General features: G+C 48.4%; 4 protein-coding genes across 9 annotated transcripts in view; 3 read left to right on the top strand and 1 right to left on the bottom strand.

The window, feature by feature from the left end:
• Nucleotides 1-294: 294 nt before the first annotated feature.
• On the top strand, nucleotides 295-5,816 carry LOC309527644 (uncharacterized protein). Its single transcript, XM_082214462.1, has 3 exons — nucleotides 295-435; nucleotides 2,970-3,188; nucleotides 4,983-5,816. The coding sequence occupies exons 1-3, from the start codon at nucleotides 336-338 to the stop codon at nucleotides 5,177-5,179; spliced, it is 516 nt and encodes a 171-aa protein (XP_082070588.1). The 5' UTR covers nucleotides 295-335; the 3' UTR covers nucleotides 5,180-5,816.
• A 3,267-nt stretch (nucleotides 5,817-9,083) lies between these two features.
• LOC309525118 (uncharacterized protein) lies at nucleotides 9,084-16,414 on the top strand. Of its 2 annotated transcripts, none has more exons than XM_082210524.1 (2): nucleotides 9,084-9,339; nucleotides 14,974-16,414. In XM_082210524.1, exon 2 carries the CDS (start codon nucleotides 14,985-14,987, stop codon nucleotides 15,951-15,953), a length of 969 nt encoding a protein of 322 aa, XP_082066650.1. In that variant the 5' UTR covers nucleotides 9,084-9,339; nucleotides 14,974-14,984; the 3' UTR covers nucleotides 15,954-16,414. The 2 variants fall into 2 exon arrangements, with proteins under 2 accessions (XP_082066650.1, XP_082066651.1); XM_082210525.1 differs by lacking the exon at nucleotides 9,084-9,339 and adding an exon at nucleotides 13,123-13,286.
• A 3,275-nt stretch (nucleotides 16,415-19,689) lies between these two features.
• LOC309524853 (L-amino-acid oxidase-like) overlaps nucleotides 19,690-25,677 on the top strand; it is a 28,530-nt gene continuing 22,542 nt past the window's right edge. For 2 of the 5 annotated variants that reach the window (XM_082209984.1, XM_082209980.1), the window contains exon 1: nucleotides 19,690-20,129. The gene's annotated coding sequence lies outside the window, so the exon portion shown is untranslated. Of the gene's footprint in view, nucleotides 20,130-20,410; nucleotides 20,500-20,576; nucleotides 20,655-23,615; nucleotides 23,715-25,677 lie in introns of those variants that run through there. The other 3 variants (XM_082209981.1, XM_082209983.1, XM_082209982.1) reach the window with 3 other exon arrangements.
• LOC309525335 (lymphocyte antigen 6 complex locus protein G5b-like) lies at nucleotides 20,182-23,750 on the bottom strand. The gene is made up of 3 exons (XM_082210906.1): nucleotides 23,614-23,750; nucleotides 22,869-22,982; nucleotides 20,182-20,360 (listed from the first exon to the last, which is right to left on the bottom strand). The coding sequence occupies exons 1-3, from the start codon at nucleotides 23,666-23,668 to the stop codon at nucleotides 20,233-20,235; spliced, it is 297 nt and encodes a 98-aa protein (XP_082067032.1). The 5' UTR covers nucleotides 23,669-23,750; the 3' UTR covers nucleotides 20,182-20,232.

The following is a 25,677-nucleotide window of genomic DNA, read 5'->3' as shown; positions in this document are numbered from 1 at the left end:
TAAAAAGCACAATAGCGGCGGCGGCAGCAACTAAAGGATAGCTTAAGAACCCGACTGAAAACGAGGAAGAAAGCGTTTAGACGAAGAACGGGATGAAAAGAGAGCAAAAACGGCCCCCGCCCACGCCATTTCCCCGCTTTTATTCCCCCCCCCGGCAGTTGAACGAAGCCGGAGGAAATAATGCGGGAGCCTGATTGGCCTCGTCTCGAGGCGGACCTGAAGGGAAACCGCAGGGGGAAAGCCGGGAAGCTGTCCGTCTGCAACTCTGCACCTATATAATCATTGAGTGAGGGGGGGTGGGGCGGTCAGCTGGGGCGTGAAGCGAGGTTGCCGGCATGGCAAGGCGAGTGGGGAGGCTGGAGGAGATGGGGGCGAGGATCTTGGCCCTGGTGGAAAGCGCCGTCGCCCTGAAAGAAGACTTGAAAGCCGAACTGGGTGAGCAGCAGCGCCTGATTCTCCAGGGCTCAGTTACTGGGAAGAACTTTTTAATCCCTTTCCACAGCGGCATTGCTCTAGTGAGGGGGTTTCAGGCTCGACTTTAATTAATATATATATTAAAAGGAGGTGGATTGCTTCACCTTCCTCTATCGGAGTTAGGAGATCCGTTTTCTCTTCAGTTAACTGTGCCTCAATCCCAGATATGTAAAGGCATAGTTGGCTAGTGAGGCAAATGCACTCTGCACATGGGCAGATGAGCTGTTGGACATTATGATTAAATGAAAACGGGGTCGGGGCTGAGCCCCTTTTTGGCTATGTACCTACATTTTTACTGTTGCAGTTGTCATTAAAAACTATTTGAAATGCAACGCTAAACACTTACCGTTCCCAAAAAAACCTCGGGAGCGAAAGGGCAGGGTAGGAGGGGGGCATATCTTGGCTATGGTTCCTGCTGTTAAATTGATGGGATCTTAAAGATTATGAGAGTTTGGTGCGTGGGTATGTTGTTTTTGTTAGTCTGTTTGGTTCTGAACATTTGTTCTCGAGCTCTGAAATCCTCCTTTTAAATCTCGCCACCAAAAAGAGAAAACCAGCAGAGCAGCTGTCTCCAACTTTTCATTGGGGTGTGTCCAGTCTGCTAAGCACTTGGAGCTCACCTTGATAGATGCTCTTCCTATCCCAGAAGGATAGGCCCAGTGGAAGCCCCAGTTCTTCAAACTCACTCAGGAAAGGCCAGTTGCCTTACATTTCCTATTCTCTGACTTACCCATCAGGATTTCCAGTTAAGGGAGGAAGTGGGAAAAGGCCCATTTAATAAAAAGAAAGAAAGCTTGCTAAGAGGAGACTGTTACCTTGAGTAGACCAATGCCTTTAAGGTCAGCAAAGCTGGAACTGGGACAGGTGTGAGCCATTGGGCTGAAATCCACTAGGTTTTCAACCTTGTTGAGTCCATGGCTCTCTTGACCAACTACAGTGGTACCTCGGGTTAAGAACTTAATTTGTTCTGGAGGTCCGTTCTTAACATGAAACTGTTCTTAACCTGAAGCACCACTTTAGCTAATGGGGCCTCCTGCTGCCATCACGCGATTTCTGTTCTCATCCTGAAGCAAAGTTCTTAACCCAAGGTACTATTTCTGGGATAGCGGAGTCTGTAACCTGAAGCGTCTGCGACTTGAGGTATACCACTGTACATTCTTTTTGTGACACCCCTGTGGGGCTCAGAAGTCCAGTTATGTCACCCCTTTCCTGCAGAGCTGGCAGCCTCTCACCATTTTTCAAACACACACCTTTGTGGAGGGTTCCCCCAGCCTCCTCTTTCCTTGGTAGTCTTCTTGGCAGCCACAACTGTCACCCCTGGTCTCTGAGCTGCCCCCCTGCCCCAAAGAAAGGTGCCTCCTCACACTGCCCCACAGGTTCCCCCAGCCTCCTCTTTCCTTGGTAGACTTCTTGGCAGCCTTCTTGGCAGCCACAACTGTCACCCCTGGTCTCTGAGCTGCCCCCCTGCCCCAAAGAAAGGTGCCTCCTCACACTGCCCCACAGGAGCCTGGGAAGACCCTCTAGCCAGCCCCAGAGGCACCATTCACCTGGGGAGCTTGTAGCTACTGCACCAAGCAGCTGTGCAAGCCTTTGGGAGGCAGAGATGTAAGAAGGCATGGGGGGAGGGGAGGAAAGAGGGACAGGGGCCAGTGTTGCCTGTGGCATCCCTATCATTCACAGCACCGCAGGGTGCCACCACGCACTGGTTGAAAACCATGGCACTAGGATGTTTTCCTCCACAAGCTCCTTTGTCATGAATAGGAAGCGGTCAAAAGTACTGCTGTTTACACAGCTTGGATTTTGGTAGGCCTTGGGCAGGAGAACTTAACTGTGGTGAATTGTTATATGCTGATATGTGAGAGGGAGCCACTCTTGGACTCCGAACTTTGAGGAGCAAAATCTCACAAGAGGAACCCTTCAAATCAGTGACGGAAAATATGGAAAGGCGGAGGAGAACGTCACGTGGACAAGAGAGAATTAACAGTGGTTTGGAAAACTTACTCTCCACATTAAACGACAGTAGGGATAAGACCCAAATCAAATGTGTAGTAGCCATGGTCCACCCTAGGTAAAGGGACCCCTGACCATTAGGTCCAGTCATGACCGACTCTGGGGTTGCAGCGCTCATCTCGCTTTACTGGCCGAGGGAGTACAGCTTCCGGGTCATGTGGCCAGCATGACTAAGCCACTTCTGGTGAACCAGAGCAGTGTACGGAAACGCCGTGGATTTAGATTTGCCTACTATTAGGCAAAGGGGGGCAGTAACGACAGAGGTGGTGCTGGTAATGGTAATCTCTCCAGCTGTTGCTCCTGAGCTCCCCCAGTCATTCTCATCTGCCAGGAGGACAAAAGGTGTGTATTAATATGCCCCAAGGCCAGCCTGAAAGGTGCTGTCCAAACACTAATGTTGAAATGAGAATCATCTGTTGGGGACACATAAAGTATTGGGCTGGGCCCACGCATGCCATGATTGGTTCTCTCTCTCCCCAAAATAGGGCATGTGTTTGCGTACCAAGAACATCAAGACAGCTCTCAAGAGGTCCCTGATGAAGGAGTACAGCAAAGTCAGCTACAACCAGTGCTGTCACCACTGTCACCGTCAATTTCACCGCTGCCACCGCCGCTGTCACCGCTGTCACCACAGCAGCCACTGCAGGCAGCTTCTCCTTCAAAGGCAGCCTCTGGGATGTATCTGGGCAGCGGCAGGGAGCTCGGTAAGAATTCTCTGCTGGTGAATGTGGATTTGGCTGACCTAGAAGCCAAATGGCTCGACGGATTCTGTGCTTTTCTCCAGTGGTGTAGCTAAGGGTGCAGACACGCTACAGATCTAAAGCACATCCTGCCCACCAGCCCAAGAATCCTGGGATATACTGTTACCCCTCACAGGGCAACAGTTCCCAGCACCCTTAACAAATGACAGCTCCCAGTAGCCTTAGGTAAAGGTAAAGGGACCCCTGACCATTAGGTCCAGTCGTGACCGACTCTGGGGTTGCGGCGCTCATCTCGCTTTATTGGCCGAGGGAGCAGCTTCAGGGTCATGTGGCCAGCATGACTAAACTGCTTCTGGCAAACCAGAGCAGCGCACGGAAACGCCGTTTACCTTCCCGCTGGAGTGGTACCTATTTATCTACTTGCACTTTGACATGCTTTCGAACTGCTAGGTTGGCAGGAGCTGGGACCGAGCAACAGGAGCTCACCCCGTCACGGGGATTCAAACCGCTGACCTTCTGATCGGCAAGTCCTAGGCTCTGTGGTTTAACCCACAGCGCCACCCGCGTCCCTCCCAGTAGCCTTAGGTTGTTTAAATGTGTGATGTGTATGCAACCTAAGTAAAATTAATGTCCTCTCCCTCTGCCTGCCTTTAGATGGCCACGTTTATACTTATAAGCAGGCACAGGCAAACTCGGCCCTCCAGATGTTTGGGAACTACAACTCCCATCATCACTAGCTAACAGGACCAGTGGTCAGGGATGGTGGAAATTGTAGTCCCAAAACATCTGGAGGGCCGAGTTTGCCTATGCTTGCTTATAAGCATGCAATTTGGGTGATTAGCAACCCCAGTATTAATTTATCCTTCCCCAATCCAGTGCCCTCCAGAAGTTTTGTACAACTCTGATTGAGCCCAGTCTGCATGTCCAGTGGCCCAGGGATGGTGGAAGTTGCAGCCCACCAATTCCTGAAGGGCACCTGGGTGGGAGACGCTGCTTTAAGCTATGTTTCAGAGCCCAGGTCTGCAGTAGTTGGATTAGGTCAGGGGTAGGCAACCTAAGATCCATGGGCTGGATTTGGCCCAATTGCCTTCTAAATCCAGCCCATGAACGGTCCGGGAATCAGTGTGTTTTACATAAGTAGAATGTGTGCTTTTATTTAAAATGCATCTCTGGGTTGTTTGTGGGGCATAGGAATTCGTTCACCCCCGCAAAAAAAAATAGTTTGGCCCACAACATGGTCTGAGGGATGATGGACTGGCCCACGGCCGAAAAAGGTTGCTGACCCCTGGACTAGGAGCACCAAGGAGGTCCAGATTCATATCCCCATTCAACCTAATAAAGGTAAAGGGACCCCTGTCCATTAGGTCCAGTCGTGGCCGACTCTGGGGTTGCGGTGCTCATCTCGCTTTATTGGCCGAGGGAGCCGGCGCCCGGCTTCCGGGTCATGTGGCCAGCATGACTAAGCCGCTACTGGCAAACCAGAGCAGCGCACAGAAATGCCGTTTACCTTCCCGCCGGAGCGGTACCTATTTATCTACTTGCACTTTGATGTGCTTTCGAGCTGCTAGGTGGGCAGGAGCAGGACCGAGCAACGGGAGCTCACCCCGTCGCAGGGATTTGAACCCCCGACCTTCTGATTGGCAAGTCCTAGGCTTTGTGGTTTAACCCACAGCGCCACCCGTGTCCCATTCAACCTAATAGGGTAGGATAAAATGGGGTTGGGTGGAGAATCATTCCAGTGCTCAAGGCAGCTTTGGAGGAATGGTGGCATATAAACAAGTTGTTTCTTCTGCACAGATGCCATCCTGAAGAACCAAGAAGCTCTCTGCAAGGTCTTGATGAACCAGGATGCACTGAGAAATCTTATGGACAGGCTCCAGAAGACCTTGTCCACTGTAGAAGAGAGGCTCCAAGCCATTGAGCAAGAGATGAGCATCATTTCTCAGTTCACCCAAGAACTCAACCAAGTGGGGAATGAAGCGAACTGGACCTGAACGGTCTCATCCAAGTAGCCCAGTGACTAACCTGGTTGCCATCCAAAGCACCTGACTTGCACCTGACTCTCCTATTTTGAAGTTTCAGCTCTACCACAATTCTTCCAGCACCTACAGAGAGAATTTGTTGTACGATACAAAAGCAAAAGATTCTCAGTACTCAAGATCTGATCAGACAAACAACAACAACAACACTGCTGCAGTTAGAAACGATTTCAGTCTGGCTTGTGTGTATCTCTCTTCCCTAGGATGAAGATGTGATTTATCTTAAAACATGATCTAGCTCAATCTAGCCTTATTAAAAACCCCTGTTTGATCAAAGAGCCTCATAGTTCTCTGAAGAAGCCTCTTGATGCCGAGTCATCAAGCCTGGAATGTGCCCAGCTGATAAAACTCAAGCCTTCCACCAGAAATAGAAATGTAAACAGCTTCCTTTTCTAGGGGTGCCTGCTTCTCTGTTTTTGCCCATCTTCATCCTAAATGCCGCATGGAAAACCTCTTAGTGAGGGTGTGCTCACCTTCAAAACTCAAGGGTCAAGTAAGAAATGAGAGCCAAATGTGAGATTTGTAGCTATTAGCTTCTTCTATTCTCAGCTTGGTTTCCACTTCAACCATGATAGATAAAGGCAAGGACATGATCTTGAGCATCGCAGCGCATTGAACTCTTGTGTGCATCAAATCCCACTAGTGGGTTTTAATGTCATAATAATCTGAGTGGGTTTTTAATTCACAATACTCCCGATGGTTAGCTCACAGATTTTGGGGTAGCACTGTTGCACTTTCCGTAAGCTTACAGTATGAGATAGCAAATGTGCTCTCATGCAAGGAGCGATTTCCCCCCTCCATTTTACTAAAACTATTGTTCGAGTGCTTTGGAATAATCAATGCAATACAGAGACCTCTCACTGTGTCCGATGCCAGCCTGCTGATAATAGTGGCCGTATCCCCGGTCATTTACACTGCAAGTGCCGGTTGGACAAACGGTTGTTTAGAAAGCTTCATGTTGGGTATGGTTCTTTGAGTGGCCTAAATAGTGCTGTTAAGCTGGGCCACAAATAAGAAAAGTAAATTTGGCTTGCAAGAAAGAGGGGGTGCTCCTCCCTAGGTCTTTCTTGCCTGTCCCCTCCTGGAATGAATGGGAGGCTGATTACAGATCTCTCCTTGCACTAATCAAATTAGCTTCAGTTGATCTTGCAGAGGAACTATTTGTTGTCATTGTTCCTTGGGGTTTATTAAGCATAGCTAAACTTCATAGTGTGTGATTGGTACTATAGCCAAGCCCTCCCTCCCCTATGCCAGCCTGAATATTTTGGGAGCACCCACCTGTGTGGAAAAGGATCAACAGATTTGTCTATACTGATTTTGAATGTATTTATTTGCTCTCAAGCCCCATCCAGCTCTTCCTCTTCTTCTGTGGTGATGGTTGGTACTTGTATACCTTTTGTGCATATGTCAAACAAATAAAACTTTCTTGCATACAAAATGTCTGCTTTGGTCTTTGTAGGGCATGGGCTTGTGTAGGAGCATCCCACACTGCAAGCAGCGATGAGTGAGACCTACAACAAAAATTTGCTGTGTGGGGTGCTCCTGTCTAACGTCCCAGCCCATGCCCTTTCCCAGTAGTCTGCATTCCACTCGCCAGCAGCAGCTTTACTCCATGCGAAATTGCATTCAAACATAGCTATGCATATGTGCTAGTTAGTGCATGAAGGGTTAAGACCACCGAGTTCTGTTCCTAGACTTAGCTAGGTCAACCCCACCTCTCGTTTAGGAGGAGGTGAGTTGTTTCTCTTCATCTCTTTCAGCCATGTAACCGACCAGGACGGACATGTCTGCCCTTGATCCAATTTCAGACTGCATGTTCGAAACTGCATTGTGTATTTTGCACGCAAGAGCAATCTACCTGCGTTCTCTTTGCTGTTGCATGGAACAATGCATGAACCAGACCTTTGGATGTAATAAGTAAAACTTTAAAAGTAGCCTGCTAGCGTGTGAGGCTAAGCTGCAATGTGCCTGCCAATTCCTATGACACCTTCCCCCACCACAGACTATAACTCGCTCACTTGCTGCTTTCTCCTGTGTGGGTGGAAGAAGTAGACTAGAAACTTTGGCAGAGTTCTGTCCCTGGGCTAGGGTGGCTGGAACTCCCAAAGTATTATCTTGACGCATCCTGATATCTGCATGAGAGAATGTGCATAAATGCAGCCCTCACGCCAAGAGAGACTCGTAACCCCTACCTGTTACAAGAATTCTAAGGTCTCAAATATAAATTAAATGTTCATAAATGTACAAGGCAAACACATACATAAGTATATAGACCATGTGTCCATAGTTCATAGCTTCTCTGAGTTATTCAAGCCCCTTTGCCATGGCAAGGCAGCATAGGCGCCGACTCCATGGGGCTTGAGGGGGCTTGAGCCCCCTCAAAAAAAATTTTGGGGGGGCTCAGCCCCCCCAATAATCTCGGGCGCCCTTGCCGCCGTCCCCCGCCTCCTCCCCACCTGCTCCCTCCCCAGCCAGCCAGCCAGCCGCGCGCCCTAGCTGGAGAGCCCCGGCCGTCCCCCGCGAGAACAGGGGAATCCCCGGGGGCGGGGGCTTCTGCCTCTAGCCCCAGGTTTCCCGCATATCAGCTGTTCCGGAGCTGATTAATAGGCAGCAGCACGCTCTCCCCTATTCGCTCACGAGGGGGCGGCGCCACTTTATTTGCATATTCATGAGCTTATTTGCATATTCATGAGCTTATTTACATTTCACGAGCTTTCCCGGGCCCCCCCAATATTTTTTATAAGTCCGCGTCCCTGCAAGGCAGTGATCCATGAAGGGGATTCTCAATATACCATACTCTCTTGACTAAACTGCGGGAGGCAGTGGAAGACAGAAGTGCCTGGTGTGCTCTGGTCCATGGGGTCACGAAGAGTCGGAAACAACTAAACGACTAAACAACAACACACCATACTCTGGTTGGCCTCTATTGCTACCGGTAGGGAACCCACTCTTTACGGGCTCTTGGATCCCCCAAAAGGAAAAAGGAGCAGTTTTTCTTATAACTTACCAACCACCTCCAATCCAGTGTCCTCCAGAAATTTTGGACCTCAGCTTCCATCAGCCCATGCGGCCAATGTTGAGGGATGATGGGAGCTGTGGTTCTGCACTGTTTGGAGGGCTGCAGGTTAACCTCCCACAGCCTGTGGGGCACCTGGGCAACTTTGCTCTCTTCCACAAGCCAGGTAAAGGTAAAGGGACCCCTGACCACTAGGTCCAGTCGTGACCGACTCTGGGGTTGCGGCGCTCTTCTCGCTTTATTGACCAAGGGAGCCGGTGTACAGCTTCCGGATCATGTGGCCAGCATGACTAAGCCGCTTGTGGCAAACCAGAGCAGTGCACGGAAATGCCGTTTACCTTCCCGCCAGAGCGGTACCTATTTATCTACTTGCACTTTGACGTGCTTTCAAACTGCTAGGTTAGCAGGAGCAGGGACCAAGCAACGGGAGCTCACCCTGTCGCGGAGATTCAAACCGCCGACCTTCTGATCGGCAAGTCCTAGGCTCTGTGATTTAACCCACAGCGCCACCCGCGTCCCCTGTGGGGCACATGAGCAACTTTGCTCTCCTCCACAAGCCAAGATACAGGCAAATGGGAGTGAGTTGAGTGCCTTGGAATATGCCTAAATAAGGATGGTCCTTTCCAACTGTAGGATTCTACGAGCGCGCTCGGCACAGCAACCTTTTGCTAAGGGTCTTGCCTCGTAAAATCGATTTCCCCCATCAGCGACTTTAAATGTCTACGCTCGACACAGTTAGAGAGCAAGCTTAGATCCCGGACCACTGGACCCCCCCCCTGACGTCCCCGCCCCCCCCTGCGCAGTGAACTTCTTTCCTCCACCCTTGCGCATGCACACGAAAGCGCATGCTGATAACAAACTTAGTTGGTCTCTAAGGTGCTACCGGATGGAATTTTTTAATTTTGTTTTCCTTTAAGACCGGATTAACGATGCAATTCTGGGACCGCCTCCCATTGGCTGGAGCGAGCGAGGAGTGATCGCCTGCGGCTGTAAAGCGGCTGGATCAGCTGGGCGGATCGAGATTCCGGCGGTGAAGGGACGCAGCGCGAGAACAAGGGGTTTACGCAGCGCAGTCGACTCCCGTAGTGGTGGTGCAGAGGTAAATAGCATATTTCTGGGGTGCGTGTCTTTTGCGTGTTTAGGGTGCAGTCCTGCGCGCCTCCTGTTTTTTTTCTCCTCCCCCTCCAACTGCGCTGCTTTTCTGATGATAACAATTGCGTTCTAGATCTCAGTTCCACGACACTTTCCCCATTTTCCCTCCTTTGCAGCCCCGGTATTTGGGATCTGTGCGCGCCCTTCGGTTGCTTTTTGCGCGCAACGGAGGCGGCTGTGGAGCAGTTGCTGCAAACCGTTTCAGCAGGTCGGAAAGGGGGCGGGGCGGGTTGGATCCCGGCTGCAGCCGCTCTGATTCCAGTCTGCAAATATCTTGGAAGTGGAGCTTGCCGTTTGGGGTGGGTGGGGCTGATAGTAAGAGCAATTTCCAGGGCGGAAATCCTGTTGAAGTTATAACGCTTCTAATTTGCAAGAAAGAGTTTCTCCCAGGGCTCCTTCAGGCAACCTGCGCGTTAAATAGCCATCCTGATTGGATGGCTAGACAACGCCTGCTCCTATTACTGAGCATTGATGTTGATTTACCGGTACAAAGGCTATACTGTACCCGCTCTTTATTGAGCGTTAATTCCATGTTGCATTATCCTGCACTTTAGTGCATTTCCCTGTTACTTTGCCGACCCCAGAAAGTCTGTTTTGAAAAACAGCAACACGGATTGTTGCACAACAAGAGCACTTCGTTCTGCTTTAATGATTGCACAAACCCAGGGGCGCCGACTTATAAAAAATATTGGGGGAGCCCATGAATAACAAATAATGAATAATAAATGAAAGCTCATGAATAATAAATAAGCTCATGAATATGCAAATAAAGTGGCGCCGCCTCCTCGTGAGCGAATAGGGGAGAGCGTGCTGCGCCTATTAATCAGCTCCGAAGGAAATTGGGTGGAGCTTTTGCTCGGGAGGGAGGGCAGGAGGCATGCAGCCCGACCCTGTGCATTTTGGGCTGGGGGAGGGGCGGCGATGGCGCTCTGCTGGAGGGGTGCCCGAGATTATTGGGGGGGCGGAGCCCCCCCAAACGAATTTTTGAGGGGGCTCGGGCCCCCTCAGGCCCCATGGAGTCAGCGCCTATGCACAAACCTGATTTTCCAGTATGCGATTGAATCCCTCCTGCAAAATACAGAGTCTGCAGTTGACCCTTGTGAAAAGGGAGAGGGATAATCCTGCAAACCTAGATAATCTTGCAAATAGCCTAGATCCAGTGTCAGCAGGGTTGCCACCTTGCTTCAGGCAGGGCTTTACCTACAGTTGCTTAAAGGTAAAGGGACCCCTGACCATTAGGTCCAGTCGTGACCGACTCTGGGGTTGCGGCCCTCCTCTCGCTTCATTGGCTGAGGGAGCCGGCATACAGCTTCCAGGTCATGTGGCCAGCATGACTAAGCCGCTTCTGACGAACCAGAGCAGTGCATGGAAACACCGTTTACCTTCCCGCCCAAGCGGTACCTATTTATCTACTTGCACTTTGACGTGCTTTTGAACTGCTAGGTTGGCAGGAGCAGGGACCAAGCGACGGGAGCTCACCCTGTCATGGGGATTCGAACCACCAACCTTCTGATCAGCAAGTCCTAGGCTCTGTGGCTTAACCCACACACAGTTGCTTAGTAGGTAGAAAATAAAGTTTTCCTCTTGCAATGTATTAGTATGCTCCAGTTGATCCTGCCCCCTATCAGGGACAGCCCCCTATTTTCACATCCCTGCCCTTTGTGAATCACTATTGCCCTATTTTTTTGCCTTTCTGTGGATGCCTTGTTAAAAATACATATTTTAGTGCCAGTGGTTATGGTAGCTATTCTCTGGTGTTCAACCTCTAGTCTCCCCATCTCCTAGTTAATCCAGTCTAGGAGTGGGGTGCATTTGTGTGTGTTTATGGGTGAACAATAGGGTACCACATAGTGTCCAGATTGGCAAGTTCACACACTGATTGCTTGGCTTAGTAAATTTATTTCCATGCTGCCTTTCCACAATGCAGATTGTAGTTGCCATCCAAGGAACATCAGTTCCTTGACTTAGATGCAGTTCAGAGAGGGAGAGGTCTTCTCCTGAGGCTAATGATTTACACCTTATCTCCTTTATAGCTACGGTAATTGTTTAAACTGTTGATAACAGTAGCACAATGGGTGGGGGTGGGGGGGAGCTCTGGCTTGCCTTTAGCCTTTTTCTCAATTTTTATCCCTGTAGCCCATGGGTAGGCAAACTAAGGCCTGGGGGCCGGATCCAGACAAATTGCCTTCTCAGTCCGGCCCACGGACGGTCCGGGAATCAACATGTTTTTACATGAGTAGAATGTGTGCTTTTATTTAAAATGCATCTCTGGGTCATTTGTGGGGCACAGGAATTTGGTCATAATTTTTTTCCTTCAAAATATAGTCCGGCCCCCAACAAGGTCTGAGAGGCAGTGGACTGGCCCCCTGCTGAATAAGTTTGCTGACCCCAATATCCTGGGGCAGATGGGGCTCATCAACCTGGGAAGGCAGTCCATTCTAAGAGAAGGGAAACTCTGACCCTAAACCTCCGCTGCCTTGCGGGATATATTCGGGAGAAGAGAAGGCTTAGGAGTAAACCCTACACACAAATCCAGAGAGTAGTCCCTAAGGCAAGGCCTTGTATGCCTCCTTTCGGCAACTCCTGCAGCCAAGCTGGTGCTAAATGTATTGCTCTGCTGTCCTTTGGACCACATCAGCAGGGCTGAGGGGGTGGGTGCTCTTGTCATCTGGGCAGGCCAGGACTTCCATACACACCGCCCAGGCTTGCGCCCCAGGGAGGTCACCCAAGGAAGTAGACTTTTTCAGTTAAGGGAGGCTGCCCCACTGAAGCCAACTAGACTGGCATGTGAAACTGACTTCAACACTTAGGATAGGGGGTGAGGGAAGAAGGTTAGCTTAGGGGGTGCAGTGCAGACCGCTTGCTCTACCCCGCCAGGCACATCCTGGGCCTACTGCTGACTCGAGGCCCTCAGCCCTGGATGGGAGGTTTACAACACCCTCCTCTTCCTGTTGCTGCTGCTGCCAGACACTCCCAGACTTGTCCAGCCTTTCATGCCTTCTAGACCAGGGGTCAGCAAACTTTTTCAGCAGGGGGCCGGTCCACTGTCCCTCAGACCTTGTGTGGGGCCGGACTTGGGGGTTTTTTTGGGGGGGCGGGGGAGAACGAATTCCTATGCCCCACAAATAATCCAGAGATGCATTTTAAATAAAAGGACACACTCTACTCATGTAAAAACATGCTGATTCATGGAGCGTCTGTGGACCGGATTTGGAAGGCGATTGGGCTGGATCCGGCCCCCGGGGCCTTAGTTTGCCTACCCATGCTTTAGATCTTAGGCTTGCTGGCGGAGAGGCAGGAAACCTGGGGAAGGCATTCAAAGGGAATATCTCCCATTGAAATTCCAGTTCCACGCCCAACCACACCCACAGTTAAAAGGTGAGGCACAGCAGCCTAGGCTTGTCCCTTCGATAGCTCAGCTGGTAGAGCGGAGGACTGTAGACTGCTGCCAAAGTCATCCTTAGGTCGCTGGTTCGACTCCGGCTCGAAGGACAGATTTTTTTTCTTCTTGTTTTTGCCAGATGCATCAGCAAATCACGCAGTAAGACAGTATTTGCATGCAGCGCTGAAATTAGTAGTCTGTGCTTTATATTGGTCCGTAATGTGAAAATTCGAGCCTGGCTTTAATTTGCCTACCCATGTTCTAGAAGGACCAGCAGGAAGTCTTCCAGGTGTTGTACATCAGGGAGATGCGTTTCCATCACCATGGCAACAGCGCCATGCCAGCCCTCCATTTTCCTTTGCTTCCTAGCTAGTCCCAACCCTTTGTTGCCCCAGCAACAGCTGATGCTGCTCTGGTTGTGAGCTGTATCCCTTTCATTTCCACTGTGCACCCCATCTATGTGGCTTGAGTCCCTGCTTCTGGTCGGGTCTTCCGTTCCTCTACTGTCGCCGGTAAGGAGAACAACAGAAAATCCAGAAAACAGTCACATCCATATGTTTAAAACAGTCTTACTTTGCCACTCCCCCTTTCACAAAGAATCATGGGGAATGTAGTTTGTTAAGGGTCTCCTCACAACTCGGCACGCCTAAATACTACAGTTCCCAAGATTCATCGGGAGAAGCTGTGTGTTTTAAGGTGACGTAATTAAGTTTTAAATGTATGGTGTGGAGGTGACCAACAGCCCCAAACAACAGTCTCCTCAGAACCCAAACCCACATGTAAGACATAATAGAAAATGAAACTAAACCACCCTCTGTCCACGCTAAAAATGCCCAGCGTTAGGTCCAGGCAGATCTCCCAAGGTGGGCCTTCTGTAGGATTGGCCCCACAACAGAAAAGACCCTGCTGATTCACTTTGTAATTTTGCTGGAAGCTGCCCAGAGTAGCTGGGGCAACCCAATTGGGTGAGTGGGGTATAAGAAATAAATTATTATTATTATTATCACCACCCTTCAGCTGATGAAGGAATCCGGAGCAGAGCCCCAATTTGGACTGAGTGTTTGTTGTGGGGGAGGAAGGGAAAGGAGAATGTTAGCCGCTTTGAGACTCCTTAAAGGGAGTGAAAGGCGGGATATCAAATCCAAACTCTCTCACTTGGGAAGGCACAGGCAGAGGAACACTGTCCTTCAGATAACCGGATGGGTTTTGGACCTTAAAGGCATGAATTCACAACTTAAATTGGGCCTGGGAACAGACAGATAACTTGTGCAGATTAGATGGCAGGAATGGGGTATGTCCAAGCACTCTACGACATCCCATAGGTAAAGGTAAAGGGACCCCTGACCATTCGGTCCAGTCGTGGCCAACTCTGGGGTTGCAGCGCTCATCTCGCGTTGTTGGCCGAGGGAGCCGGCGTACAGCTTCCAGGTCATGTGGCCAGCATGACTAAGCCACTTCTGGCAAACTAGAGCAGCACACGGAAATGCCGTTTACCTTCCCACCAGAGCGGTACCTATTTATCTACTTGCACTTTGACTTGCTTTCGAACTGCTTGGTTGGCAGGAGCAGGGACCGAGCGACGGGAGCTCACCCCGTCGCGGGGATTCAAACCGCCGACCTTCTGATCAGCAAGTCCTAGGCTCTGTGGTTTAACCTACAGCGCCACCCGCATCCCTTGACATCCCATAGGATGTACCAATGATCAATGAAGCCAAAGGGAGGTTGAAACAGATTTTTTTCCCTCATACCATTTTTAATGATGTATTACATTTGTGTTCCACTCTTTACCTTCAGGGACCCAGTGTGGTGTAGTGGTTAGAATGTCAGACTAGGACCTGGGAGACCATGAAGCCCATTGGGTGACCTTGGTCACATGACTCCCTGCCTAATTGCCTCGTGGGCATTGCTGTGAGGATGACAATGAAGACAGAGGAGAGAACCAAAGTATGGAGGAAAGAGTGGGGTAGCAACGAAAACTATAAATTTATTATAATAATTGATTATTGGCTAATGTTAGCCGTTCTATGCAAAATATAAAGGCCTCAGGGTAGAATACCGCTGACAAACCTGAACATTTAAAACCAGAAAAAGTTGTTCAATTTCACACTGCTTGAAGAACTGCTAACATGGAGCAGAAGGGTTGCATTCAGGTGTACATGTCCAGAAGTCACTCATTTTTAAGCTGTTTTTCATTGCCAGATTCCGCCAGCATGAGGGATGACAGCAACCTGTTTGAGCCGCTTCTGGACGATGGGGACGACAGCAAGCTCATACCTGTGCAGAGATTCTCGTACAGAGAGAAACTCTGGGGAATCCTGCCCCGAAGCTCTGCGCCATCGTGGCTCTATGGCATAGAATGTGGCGTGCCCAGTTTCTCTGACAAGTCCACGATGACTCAGACGACCAGGCCTCTCGGCAAACGAAAAACCTGGACTTTGGTTCTGGTTCTCCTTGCCTTTCTCACCCTCCTCACCCTGGCTTTTATCGGGGCTCTGTTCTGGGCCCCGTGGAGACCGCAGTCTCCCGTTGAAGCCAACAAGGCAAAAGCTGGCGAGAACGCAACAGCGGCCATCTTGGTTGGGCAGAAAAACCTCAGTCTTGCGGCTCTACTGGAAGCCGAGATGCAGGAGCCGCAACAGGGAGCCATGCGTAAGTGCTTGGAGGAAGCTGTTCACAAGTTTTCTGAGGAACCAGCCATGGTGCGGAAGAACTCCAGAATGATCCTTCAGTGTAACGGAACAAAGCAGGAGTTCGTTTCCGGAAAAGGGGAAATCCACATCGAAGTGGTCTGGATCAACGGCACGGCGTCGTACATCCTCGATGAGTCCAGCCCAGAAGTCCATGTGGCAAGGCTTGGGCGCCACCCGTTGCCACTCAGTCTTGCCAGAATCAGTGGTGTCCTCCAAGACCTGCCATCCAACATCTCCGAGACTCAGGGAGATTTGAAGGAGCTGCATAGCTGCCTCGACAAGACCTTGCGAGAATTTCCACGTGAGCCAGTGGTGCTGCAGGACGATGCCAAACTGATGGTGACGTGTGGAGGAGTAAATCTGACCTTCATCTCCGGTGAGGGGCAGAGCGATATCAACGTGTACAGAGAAGACGGGGAAGTTCAGTATCAGGTGAAGCCTACCTGGTCGGCATGGTGGGCCAGGCTTTTCAAAGGAAGGCTCGGTTGAGTGACAGGTTGGAGCAGCCAGCGCAGGAGGTACCTTTGTGGCGCTGCTGGGGAGTCAAAAGGACTGACTATAAGGCATCTCGCTGCTGCGGTTTCAAATATGCACCACCCTCAAGATCCCATTATTCCAATGTTCTCTGCAGTTCCTGTCAATCACATAGCTGGCAATGAATGATTATTCACTAGTGATGTATAAAACAATCAAAATCTTTGGTCCGGGATATGATTTCAGGGCGGGCAGGGCATTTCTTTTTTTCCTAGGTGAACAACTATGCCTTAATCACAGATTTAAAATTTTATTCATGCATCCGTCCTACTGCCAAGTATGTAAAGGTTTTTAATGATTAGAATCATGTGTGACAATCTTTTCCCCCAACCCAGAAAGTTCAAGTGCTGCGCCTTATGCGTCTTGTTCTTCTGTGTTCTGTTTACTGGTTTATTAAATAAATTTTTTGTTCTTTTTGTTTTGTGTGGGGGGCAAATTTGGTCCAGCAAATCTTTTTTGCTGGGGGGAAAAAACACGTTCCTCTGATTTTGTCTCCTTTCTGCAACAATTCATCTGCTGGGGTTTTCCTTCGACTGTAGAAATGTGCCCCTGCCCCTTCCGCTTGGGTGTTGGTGAGTAGGACTGTGGAGGACACCTTTGTCCTTCTGGATACCCAGCACTGTCCCCACTGTGGGTTGGATGATGGGAAATGGGAGTCCAACAGTGGTTAGCGTGGCACAAATGGCGTCACCCCCAGCCCTGGTGCCGTAGTGTTGCATTGATGCAGGGCCCCGTGACATTCTGCGCGTTTATTACGAACACTGGTAGGTAGGAGGCAAGTTCTTGTTAGGAACAGCTAGGGTCATGCCCAGCATTAGTAGATCATGGACATTAAAGGACACAGCAGACTTGGGGACAACTACTCCCGTTGTCTTGGCCTTGTAGACCTTTTCGTGAAAGACGTCCTGGAGGAAAGCAGATTGCCCGGGAATTGTTGCTCCAGAAAATGTGGTTAGCTGTGGGAAGATGGGGCAATGTTGGGGTTGGGGGACATAAACAGGTGGCCATCCAACCTCCGCTTAAAAACCTCCAAGGAAAGGAGAGTCTATATCACTTTTCAAGGGAGTCCATCTAACAGCTCTCACTGTTAGAAAGCTCTTCCTGGTGTTTAGTTTGGAATCTCCCTTATTGTAACTTGGATCCATTGATTCAAGTCCTGGCCTCCAGAGCAGAAGCCCTTTAGTCCTGGATGTGAATAATAATAATAATAATAATAATAATAATAATAATAATAATAATAATAATTTATTTATACCCTGCCCTCCCCGGCCAGAGCTGGGCTCAGGGTGGCTAACACCAATAAAATTACAATAAAACATAAGGGGGGGGGAGGCCAAACACCCCCCAGTTTATTAAAATACAATTTAAAATGCAGCCTCATTTTAATAGTAGCCCACAGATCAAAACCATAAGGGGAGGGAAACATAAGGGTCAGACTGAGTCCAAACCAAAGGCCAGGCGGAACAGCTCTGTCTTGCAGGCCCTGCAGAAAGATGTCAAGTCCCACAGCGCCCTAGTCTCTTGTGACAGAGTGTTCCACCAAGTCGGGGCCAGTACTGAAAAGGCCCTGGTCCTAGTTGAGACCAATCTAACCACCTTGCGGCTTGGGACCTCCAAAGTGTTGTCATTTGTGGACCTCGCGGATCAGAAACTTCTCCCACCCTTCCCCTGCTGAGCAGGGAGAGGAGTTCAAGAGTCGCTGTCTTGTGAGTTAGCAAAGAATTACAGCTATGGGCACAATCCTGCCGGCTGCAGGATTTGGTGGAAGCCCTGCTATGCTGGCCAGACCCCCTCTCTCTCCCTCCCTCTCTGTACCTACATTAATACTCTCTTGCCATATTATCGAATGCCAAGGTTGTGCTGGATTTATGTACAGTGGTGACCCGCAAGACGAAAAACTCGCTAGACGAAAGGGTTTTGCGATTTTTGAGCTGCTTCGCAAGACGAATTTCCCTATGGGCTTGTTTCACAAGACGAAAACGTCTTGCAAGTTTGTTTCCTTTTTCTTAACACCGTTAATACAGTTGCAACTTGACTTTGAGGAGCAACTCATAGAACGTGGTGCGGTAGCTTTTTTTGAGGTTTTTGGTGATTTTTGAAGCTTTTCCAAAACTTTTCCGACACCGTGCTTCGCAAGACGAAAAATTCGCTATACGAAAAAACTCACGGAACGAATTAATTTCGTCTTGCAAGGCACCACTGTATAAGCTAAGCTATAGATTAGGGCCCCACTCTCTTAGGGGCCCCAAAAAAATTTAAAGGAAAAAAAAGATGTACATTTCCAAAATACAAGATAAAAAAAAACAACTTACATACAGCCACAGTGTTTTGTGTTGTGTAGGCTCCTATGATGTAAGTAATTGGGCCCCGCCTGCTAGCCTGCTCCCTAAAATATCACTGGTTTGCTCATTTCTATATATAGGATGCCTTCATTCTGCACGGACTGGTTGCATGGCAACATGGGCAGATGGCTTTAGATACCTATTAGGCCCATAAATTACCATATAGCATATATTCAACACAAAAAACAGTGACAATTTGTTCTTGAAAAAGGACAGCTGGACATTTAAAGGGCCCCATTACTTTTAGTAGCTTAGGGCCTCATCAAACCTAAATCCGGCCCTGCTCCCAGGAAGAGCAAGCTGGCAAGTGTAGGTGGGAGACCAACCCAGCCCCAGCCCTAAGCCCCAAAAGAAGTTACTGTAAAGAACTTGCTTCCTGCCTACTGTCAGAAAGCAAAAAAGGAAGCTGATCAGGCTTCCTTGCAACTGCTATTTGGTTAATAATAAAATAATTATTAATTTTATATACGGCCCTACATCTGAAATAATAACAGGTCAGTTTAAAGTATATATATATATAAAAATGCATAACGCGCACACACGCTACAACCTCTGCCTCCCAAAAGTTTATTACGGCAAAGGGGAAACTAGCCCGGCCTCGAAATGAGCAGCGTCCACAGAGAGTTTGATTTGTGTTTACATGACAGAGTCAAGAACACACCATATACTTGAAGCAATATCGTACTACCTTAAAAACATTCCTGGCTTTTCCTAAAGAATTATGGGAGCTGTAGTTCATTAAGGATGCTGAGAGCTGTTAGGAAGCTTTTACAGAACTACAGTTCCCAGAGTTCCCTGTGAAGTGGGATTTGTATGTTAAACCACTCTGGGAAACTAGGTTAGGGGAGGGCAGGGAAAATGAGTTTCCTAGCAACTCTACATTCTTGTGTCAGGCTTGTTAACAGATTAATGCTGAACCCTACCTACATGTTGGTTGCAACTGTATGGAATTATTATTATTTATTGTGTTGTGAATTTGTTTTGAGATGCTTCACAAGAAGTGAAATAATAACCACAACGTCCTCTAATTTCTCAAAATTGCTGTCACTAGATTTAGCAATGACCATTAACTTGGCTGGCAGATAATATTATTTTGAACCATACACAAACAATATGAGGTTTGACAGCAGGTCAACGTAGATGGGCTCTTCGTGCCCTAACTTCTGCCGAAAGACTGCTACTGATTCATTGGAGAGATAATACTATGACCCCCCCCTTTAATCAATGGGTAGGACAACTCTTGCAACATATGAATGGATTGCTTTTAGACACAGATTGTAAATACAAGGATATTTGGAACTCATTTATAAAAATCATAACAGCTTGCTAATAATTCTTTATTTGTTAGAGTAATTAAATTACATACAGTACTCATATTTCGCATTGCATCACATTTTCAAATATCTTTGGTCTCTCTTCTTTCACTTTTATTTCCTCACTGAGCCATTCCAGTGAAATATCATTTGAAAAATCACACAAATCACATAATTTTTCAACCACGTGCATTTGAAATTATGCAAAAGGGGGGGGAGGGGTTGGAAGCCCCAACTCTTGCTGCTTGCAGACACCCATCGTTTATTTCTGTCATTTACGTTTCCTCAATATAATCTGTTGCTCAACCCCAGAAATATTCTGGAAGACAAGAGGGGTGAGGAACGCCCCCCAGAGAGGAGAGGGGGGGGCAAGGCAAGCAAACGTGGGTTGTGGGTGGAGATGAGGAAGAGAAGCCATTCTTCTTCCGGAATATGAGGGAAATCTCAGAGAAGCCAGGGGAGTTTTGCAAAGATCTGTAAGTTTCCATCCCCCGCTCTTTTCTCACATCTTGGCTTGGGCTCCCGAGGAGGGGAGAGAAGGCAGAATTATGGAGACGGGGCTGGATTCCCAGCTCCTTGCTAGACGTTGCAGTAGTCCGAAGAGCAGCATCGGATACTGACCTGGTGGCCGTGCGACTCCTTGTCTACGCCGCAGCCTTTTTTCTTCTGTCTGGTGCAGCCCAGAATCCTGAATTTCTCCTTTCCGTCTGTGGGTGGGGCGGAAGAAGATAGGAAAGGGAAAGTAGGGAAAGTTTGGCACCCGCGGCACCTCCAGCCTCTCACTGCAGCAGCCAGAACCAGCTCTGGGCTTGTAAACTTCCTCCTGACTCACCCCAGCCTCTTAAGGTGCTCCCATCCCTCTGCTATCCCATGCTTGCATAGACATACGTTTATTCATTCAATTTCTCTCATTTCTGTCCCAGCTTTCCTGCAGGGAGCTCAAGGCTGCACACATAGTTCCTCCTCTCCTCCTCCTCTGATCCTTACAACAACCCTGTGGGGTAGGAATAGATAAAATAAAAATACAAAATGTCCAGTAGCACCTTAGAAACCAACCAAGTTCGTTCTTGGTACAGTGGTACCTCGGGTTACATACGCTTCAGGTTACAGACTCCGCTAACCCAGAAATAGTGCTTCAGGTTAAGAACTTTGCTTCAGGATGAGAACAGAAATTGTGTTCTGGTGGCAGCCGGAGGTCCCCATTAGCTAAAGTGGTGCTTCAGGTTAAGAACAGTTTCAGGTTAAGTACAGACCTCTGGAACAAATTAAGTACTTAACCCGAGGTACCACTGTATAAGCTTTTGTGTGCATGCACATTTCTTCAGATACCTATGCACATGAAACCTTATACCAAGAACAAACTTAGTTGGTCTCTAAGGTGCTACTGGACAATTTTTTATTTTTTTATTTTTTTATATATTTAGACTGCGTCTGACCAACATGGCTACCTACCTGACTCTTGAACCTCTGAGGCAGGCTAGGCTGAGAAGCAGTGGCAGTAATGCCAACTCGAATAAAATATTGGGGGGGGGGGCAGTGCCGGATTTAGGTATGATGAGGCCCTAAGCTACTAAGGCCCTAAGCTAAGCTAAGGTTATGGGGCCCTTTATATGTCCAGCTGTCATAGAATCATAGAGTTGGAAGAGACCACAAGGGCCATCGAGTCCAACCCCCTGCCAAGCAGGAAACACCATCAGATCACTCCTGACATATGGTTGTCAAGCCTCTGCTTAAAGACCTCCAAAGTAGGAGACTCCACCACACTCCTTGGCAACAACAAATTGTTGGTGTTTTTTTGTGTTGAATATATGCTATATGGTAATTTATGGACCTAATAGGTATCTAAAGCCATTTGCCACTTTTGCTGTATGTAAGGTTTTATTTTATTTGTTTTTTATCTTATATTTTGGAAAAGTACATCCAGGTGTTTTTTTCCTTTAATTTTTTGTGGTGGCCCCCAAGAGAGTGGGGGTCCTAAGCTATAGCTTGTTTAGCTTATACATAAATCCAACAGGGGGGGCAGGTAAGCCCTGTCCCACATAATCGATCGCATGACACGCTGCACGTACACGATTTGAATGGCAATGCCCATCAACTCTGGTGGGCCCAGCCCCCCAAAAAAAATATTTTTGGGGGGAAGGGACCTTGGCTCCTAGAAGTTGGCTCCTATGCTCTGTGGAGATAATCCGATGCTCTAACCACTGTGCTATGTTGTGTATACATTGCAGGCTTAAAATGCAGCTAGGGTGTACTTTTTATGCTCCTTTGTTGTCTTCATTCAGATCGAAGCTGTTTCCTAAAAAACAGCAGGATAGATCAAAGAAATGTGGTTTGTGGCTTTGTGTTCATCACTTTCTAAGCCAGCAGCAGTGGGATGCTGGATGCAGAGCAGACCACATTGGGCTAACTTAATGAAAAATTCTTCTGATTTCTATGTACCAGGGGGTTTCGACAGGCAGGGATGCCTTTACCTTATGCAAAAGGTGTTTGCACCGGGTCTGGAGAGGAATTAGGAGCGCCGTAAGAATTCCAATCAGTTTGAGGCTGGTTTAAGAAACAGTGTGGCAGACAGCAGTATCTTTTACAGCAAAGCACAGGATACCTATGCATATTGGATTGTGACATGTGAACACATTTAAAAAGACAACTGCTTTGGAATGGCAGTAGATGGGAGTGTGGACACAGCCTCTGTCTCTTTTTGTGTGCGTGGGCGACTTAAGAGACTACACACACACAAAGCATCAGCATCACTGCTAAAACCAGTTCCATATTATGAAAATCAAGTGCCCTGGGCCAGGCTGCTGAGAAGGACTAGAAAAGGTCTTATGGGGAATTGGTAGATTGCGCCAGTGACGTACAGAAAACAGAAAAAATATTAGTCAACCTGCTCAATAAGTGCTGCCCTGGTTCATATGGCCACAATTTCCATCGTCTGGCAGCAGAGATATTCCTGACTGTTCCACGAGTCAAAGGTATCCCTAAAAGGAGTTTGCAGGTCCTGAGTGGGCCATACATAGATCACAGTTTGAGACTCTGGACCTGGGGCAGGGAATCTGCGGTCTTCCTGATGTTGTTGGACTCCAACTCCCATCAGCCCCAGCCAATGGTCAGGGATGGTGGGAGTTGTAGTCTAGCAGCACCTGGAGGGCTGCAGGTCCTCCCTGCTCAATTCAGCTGGTTCTGAATGATGCGGCAACCAGACCAGGGTACCTTACCTTGGCTGATGCGGATGGTCATGCATTTTTCTCCCTGAGACATGCAACCTTCGACCCCAGTCATGCACTCGGCATCAGGACTCTTCATGAGACAAGTGTTGCATTTGATACTCTCTGGGGAAGAAAGCAGAGTGAGGCCTCCTCGCTTTTGCTGTAAGGTCTGCTGCCTTGCGTAACACACAGTTGGACTACTGCAATGTGCTCTACGTGGGGCTACCTTTGAAGGTGACCCGGAAACTACAACTAATCCAGAACGCGGCAGCTAGACTGGTGACTGGGAGTGGCCACCGAGACCACATAACACCAGTCTTGAAAGACCTACACTGGCTCCCAGTACGTTTCCGAGCACAATTCAAAGTGTTGGTGTTGACCTTTAAAGCCCTAAACGGCCTTGATCCAGTATATCTGAAGGAGCGTCTCCACCCCCATTGTTCTACCCAGACACTGAGGTCCAGTGCCAAGGGCCTTCTGGTGGTTCCCTCATTGCGAGAAGTGAAATTACAGTGAACCAGGCTTCTCGGTAGTGGTGCCCGCCCTGTGGAATGCCCTCCCACCAGATGTCAAAGGAAAAAAACAACTGTCTGACTTTTAGAAGACATCTGAAGGCAGCCCTGTTTAGGGAAGCTTTTAATGTTTGATGTATTACAGTATTTTAATATTTTTTTGGAAGCCGCCCAGAGTGGCTGGGGAGGCCCAGCCAGATGGGCGGGGTATAAATAAAATTATTATTATTATTATGACTTACCCCCGGATTCAAGCAGAGCAAGCGAACAAACGGCAAAGAGCAGAGCCCCAACCATCTTGGAATCAATCGCTTCTCTCTCAGTCTAGATCTTCAGTCGAGGGGTAAAATAACCATCCCACACTGGCAGGGGACAGGCCTTTGCAAAAGCACAATCTGTAGGCGGTGGGTGAAGTGGCTGGCTAATCATTCCTAAGACTGGGGGTGGTACTCAGAGTAGACCTATTGAAATTAATGAACGGAACTAAGTTAGGTCCATTGCTTTCAATAGATTTGTGCAGCATAATGCTTAGTTGAGTACCACCCTCGGAAACGAGATGTACAAGATTCTATGTGTGTTCCCGTTCCATATTTTCGGTACTCTTCAACCTTACAGTTGAATATTTGTGAGTCAATGCCAGAGGCCAAGGCAAAGCATAGCACCCCTTTGGCTCCAGCAACGGCCACCTTTTTCTCTCTTCGCAGGAATACAGACAAGTTTAGGTAGTTTAGGAGTTTGATTTTGATCAGTTTCAAGAGACCTAAAGGTAAAGGTACCCCTGCCTGTACGGGCCAGTCTTGACAGACTCTAGGGTTGTGCGCTCATCTCACTCTAGAGGCTGGGGGCCAGCGCTGTCCGCAGACACTTCCGGGTCACGTGGCCAGTGTGACGAAGTTGCTCTGGCGAACCGGCACCAGAGCAGCACACGGAAACACCATTTACCTTCCCGCTAGAAAGCAGTACCTATTTATCTACTTGCACTTAAGGGTGCTTCCGAACTGCTAGATGGGCAGGAGCTGGGACCGAACAACGGGAGCTCACCCCGCTGCGGGGATTCGAACCGCCAACCATGCGATCGGCAAGTCCTAGGCGCTGACGTTTTACCCACAGCACCACCCGCATCAAGAGACCTAGGCTCTTTAAAAACCATTTCTCCTTGCCAGTCTATTACTAACAGCAAACTGTCTTCTGACTACCCACTCCACAAAAAAGGATGGTGATCCTGACCACAAGTGCGACCACCATTGTATCAATTTGGCATTGAATAGGCAGGCAGCCTGTGGGTCACACCAGACACAGAATCATAGAGTTGGAAAGGACCCCAGCTCCGAGAGCCTTCTGGCGGTTCCCTCACTGCAAGAAGCGAAGTTACAGGGAACCAGGCAGAGGGCCTTCTCGGTAGTGGCGCCTGCCCTGTGGAACACCCTCCCATCAGATGTCAAGGAAATAAACAACTATCTGACTTTTAGAAGACATCTGAAGGGAAGCTTTTAATATTTGATGAATTATTGTATTTTAATACTTTGCCGGAAGCCGCCCAGAGTGGCTGGGGAAACCCAGCCAGATGGGTGGGGTAGAAAGAAAGAAAGAAAGAAAGAAAGAAAGAAAGAAAGAAAGAAAATAGTCCAACCCCCTACAGTGCAGGAATCTTGACCAACATGGAGCTTAAACCCACAACCCTGAGATGAAGACTCTGATGCTCTAGCAACAGGATTTTCCCTGTGCAATGGAGTCTCTGCAAGAGAGGCTGACTGATATAAGGACCCATCTGGAACTCAATTCCCAAAACAATAAGGAGTCGTAAACGTCTTAATTTAAGATCCATTGATACGCCTGATACCAAAACATTTTCCTAGGTAGCAGTGAACATTCCCATTATTTATCCCAATTGTTTTTTAAACTTTGCACATCAAACTTATTTGTTGATAATAAATATCTATAAAAAGTCATCACTGGCCTTTTAGTGTCCAATGAATTATCCGATTGCTCCCAAATTTTGGGTGTCTCAAAGGCTGTGAAGGCCGCCGAACCAAAACAAGTTGCTTAAAAGATGTTGCTGCTTCAAGTATTGCCATTGTGCCACCTCTGACAGATGGTATTTTTTTCTTAGAGCATCATACATATAAAATTAGTCTTCCTCCTCTACACTTTTTATCATCCAGCTTTCCATATTGCCATATTTTCCCCAATTCTACTTTAATAGAGTAGGGATAGACAAACTCAGCCCTCCAGATGTTTTGGGACTACAACTCCCATCATCCCTAGCTAACAGGATGGTCAGGGATGATGGGAGTTGTAGTCCCAAA

This window comes from Podarcis vaucheri (assembly GCF_965113315.1).
Source record: "Podarcis vaucheri genome assembly, chromosome: 2".
NCBI classification, from domain to species: Eukaryota; Metazoa; Chordata; class Lepidosauria; order Squamata; family Lacertidae; genus Podarcis; species Podarcis vaucheri.
The sequence above is the reverse complement of the archived record's forward strand: the minus strand, read 5'-3'. Positions and strand labels throughout refer to the sequence as shown.

Coding starts and splice junctions, on each gene's coding strand:
- LOC309527644 (XM_082214462.1), top strand. CDS start 336: ATGGCAAGGCGAGTGGGGAGGCTGGAGGAGATGGGGGCGAGGATCTTG. Junction 436..2,969: donor AGACTTGAAAGCCGAACTGG/GTGAGCAGCAGC, acceptor TCCCCAAAATAG/GGCATGTGTTTGCGTACCAA. Junction 3,189..4,982: donor GGGCAGCGGCAGGGAGCTCG/GTAAGAATTCTC, acceptor TCTTCTGCACAG/ATGCCATCCTGAAGAACCAA.
- LOC309525118 (XM_082210524.1), top strand. CDS start 14,985: ATGAGGGATGACAGCAACCTGTTTGAGCCGCTTCTGGACGATGGGGAC.
- LOC309525335 (XM_082210906.1), bottom strand. CDS start 23,668: ATGGTTGGGGCTCTGCTCTTTGCCGTTTGTTCGCTTGCTCTGCTTGAA. Junction 22,983..23,613: donor TGCTCTGCTTGAATCCGGGG/GTAAGTCATAAT, acceptor TTTCTTCCCCAG/AGAGTATCAAATGCAACACT. Junction 20,361..22,868: donor GACCATCCGCATCAGCCAAG/GTAAGGTACCCT, acceptor CCCCACCCACAG/ACGGAAAGGAGAAATTCAGG.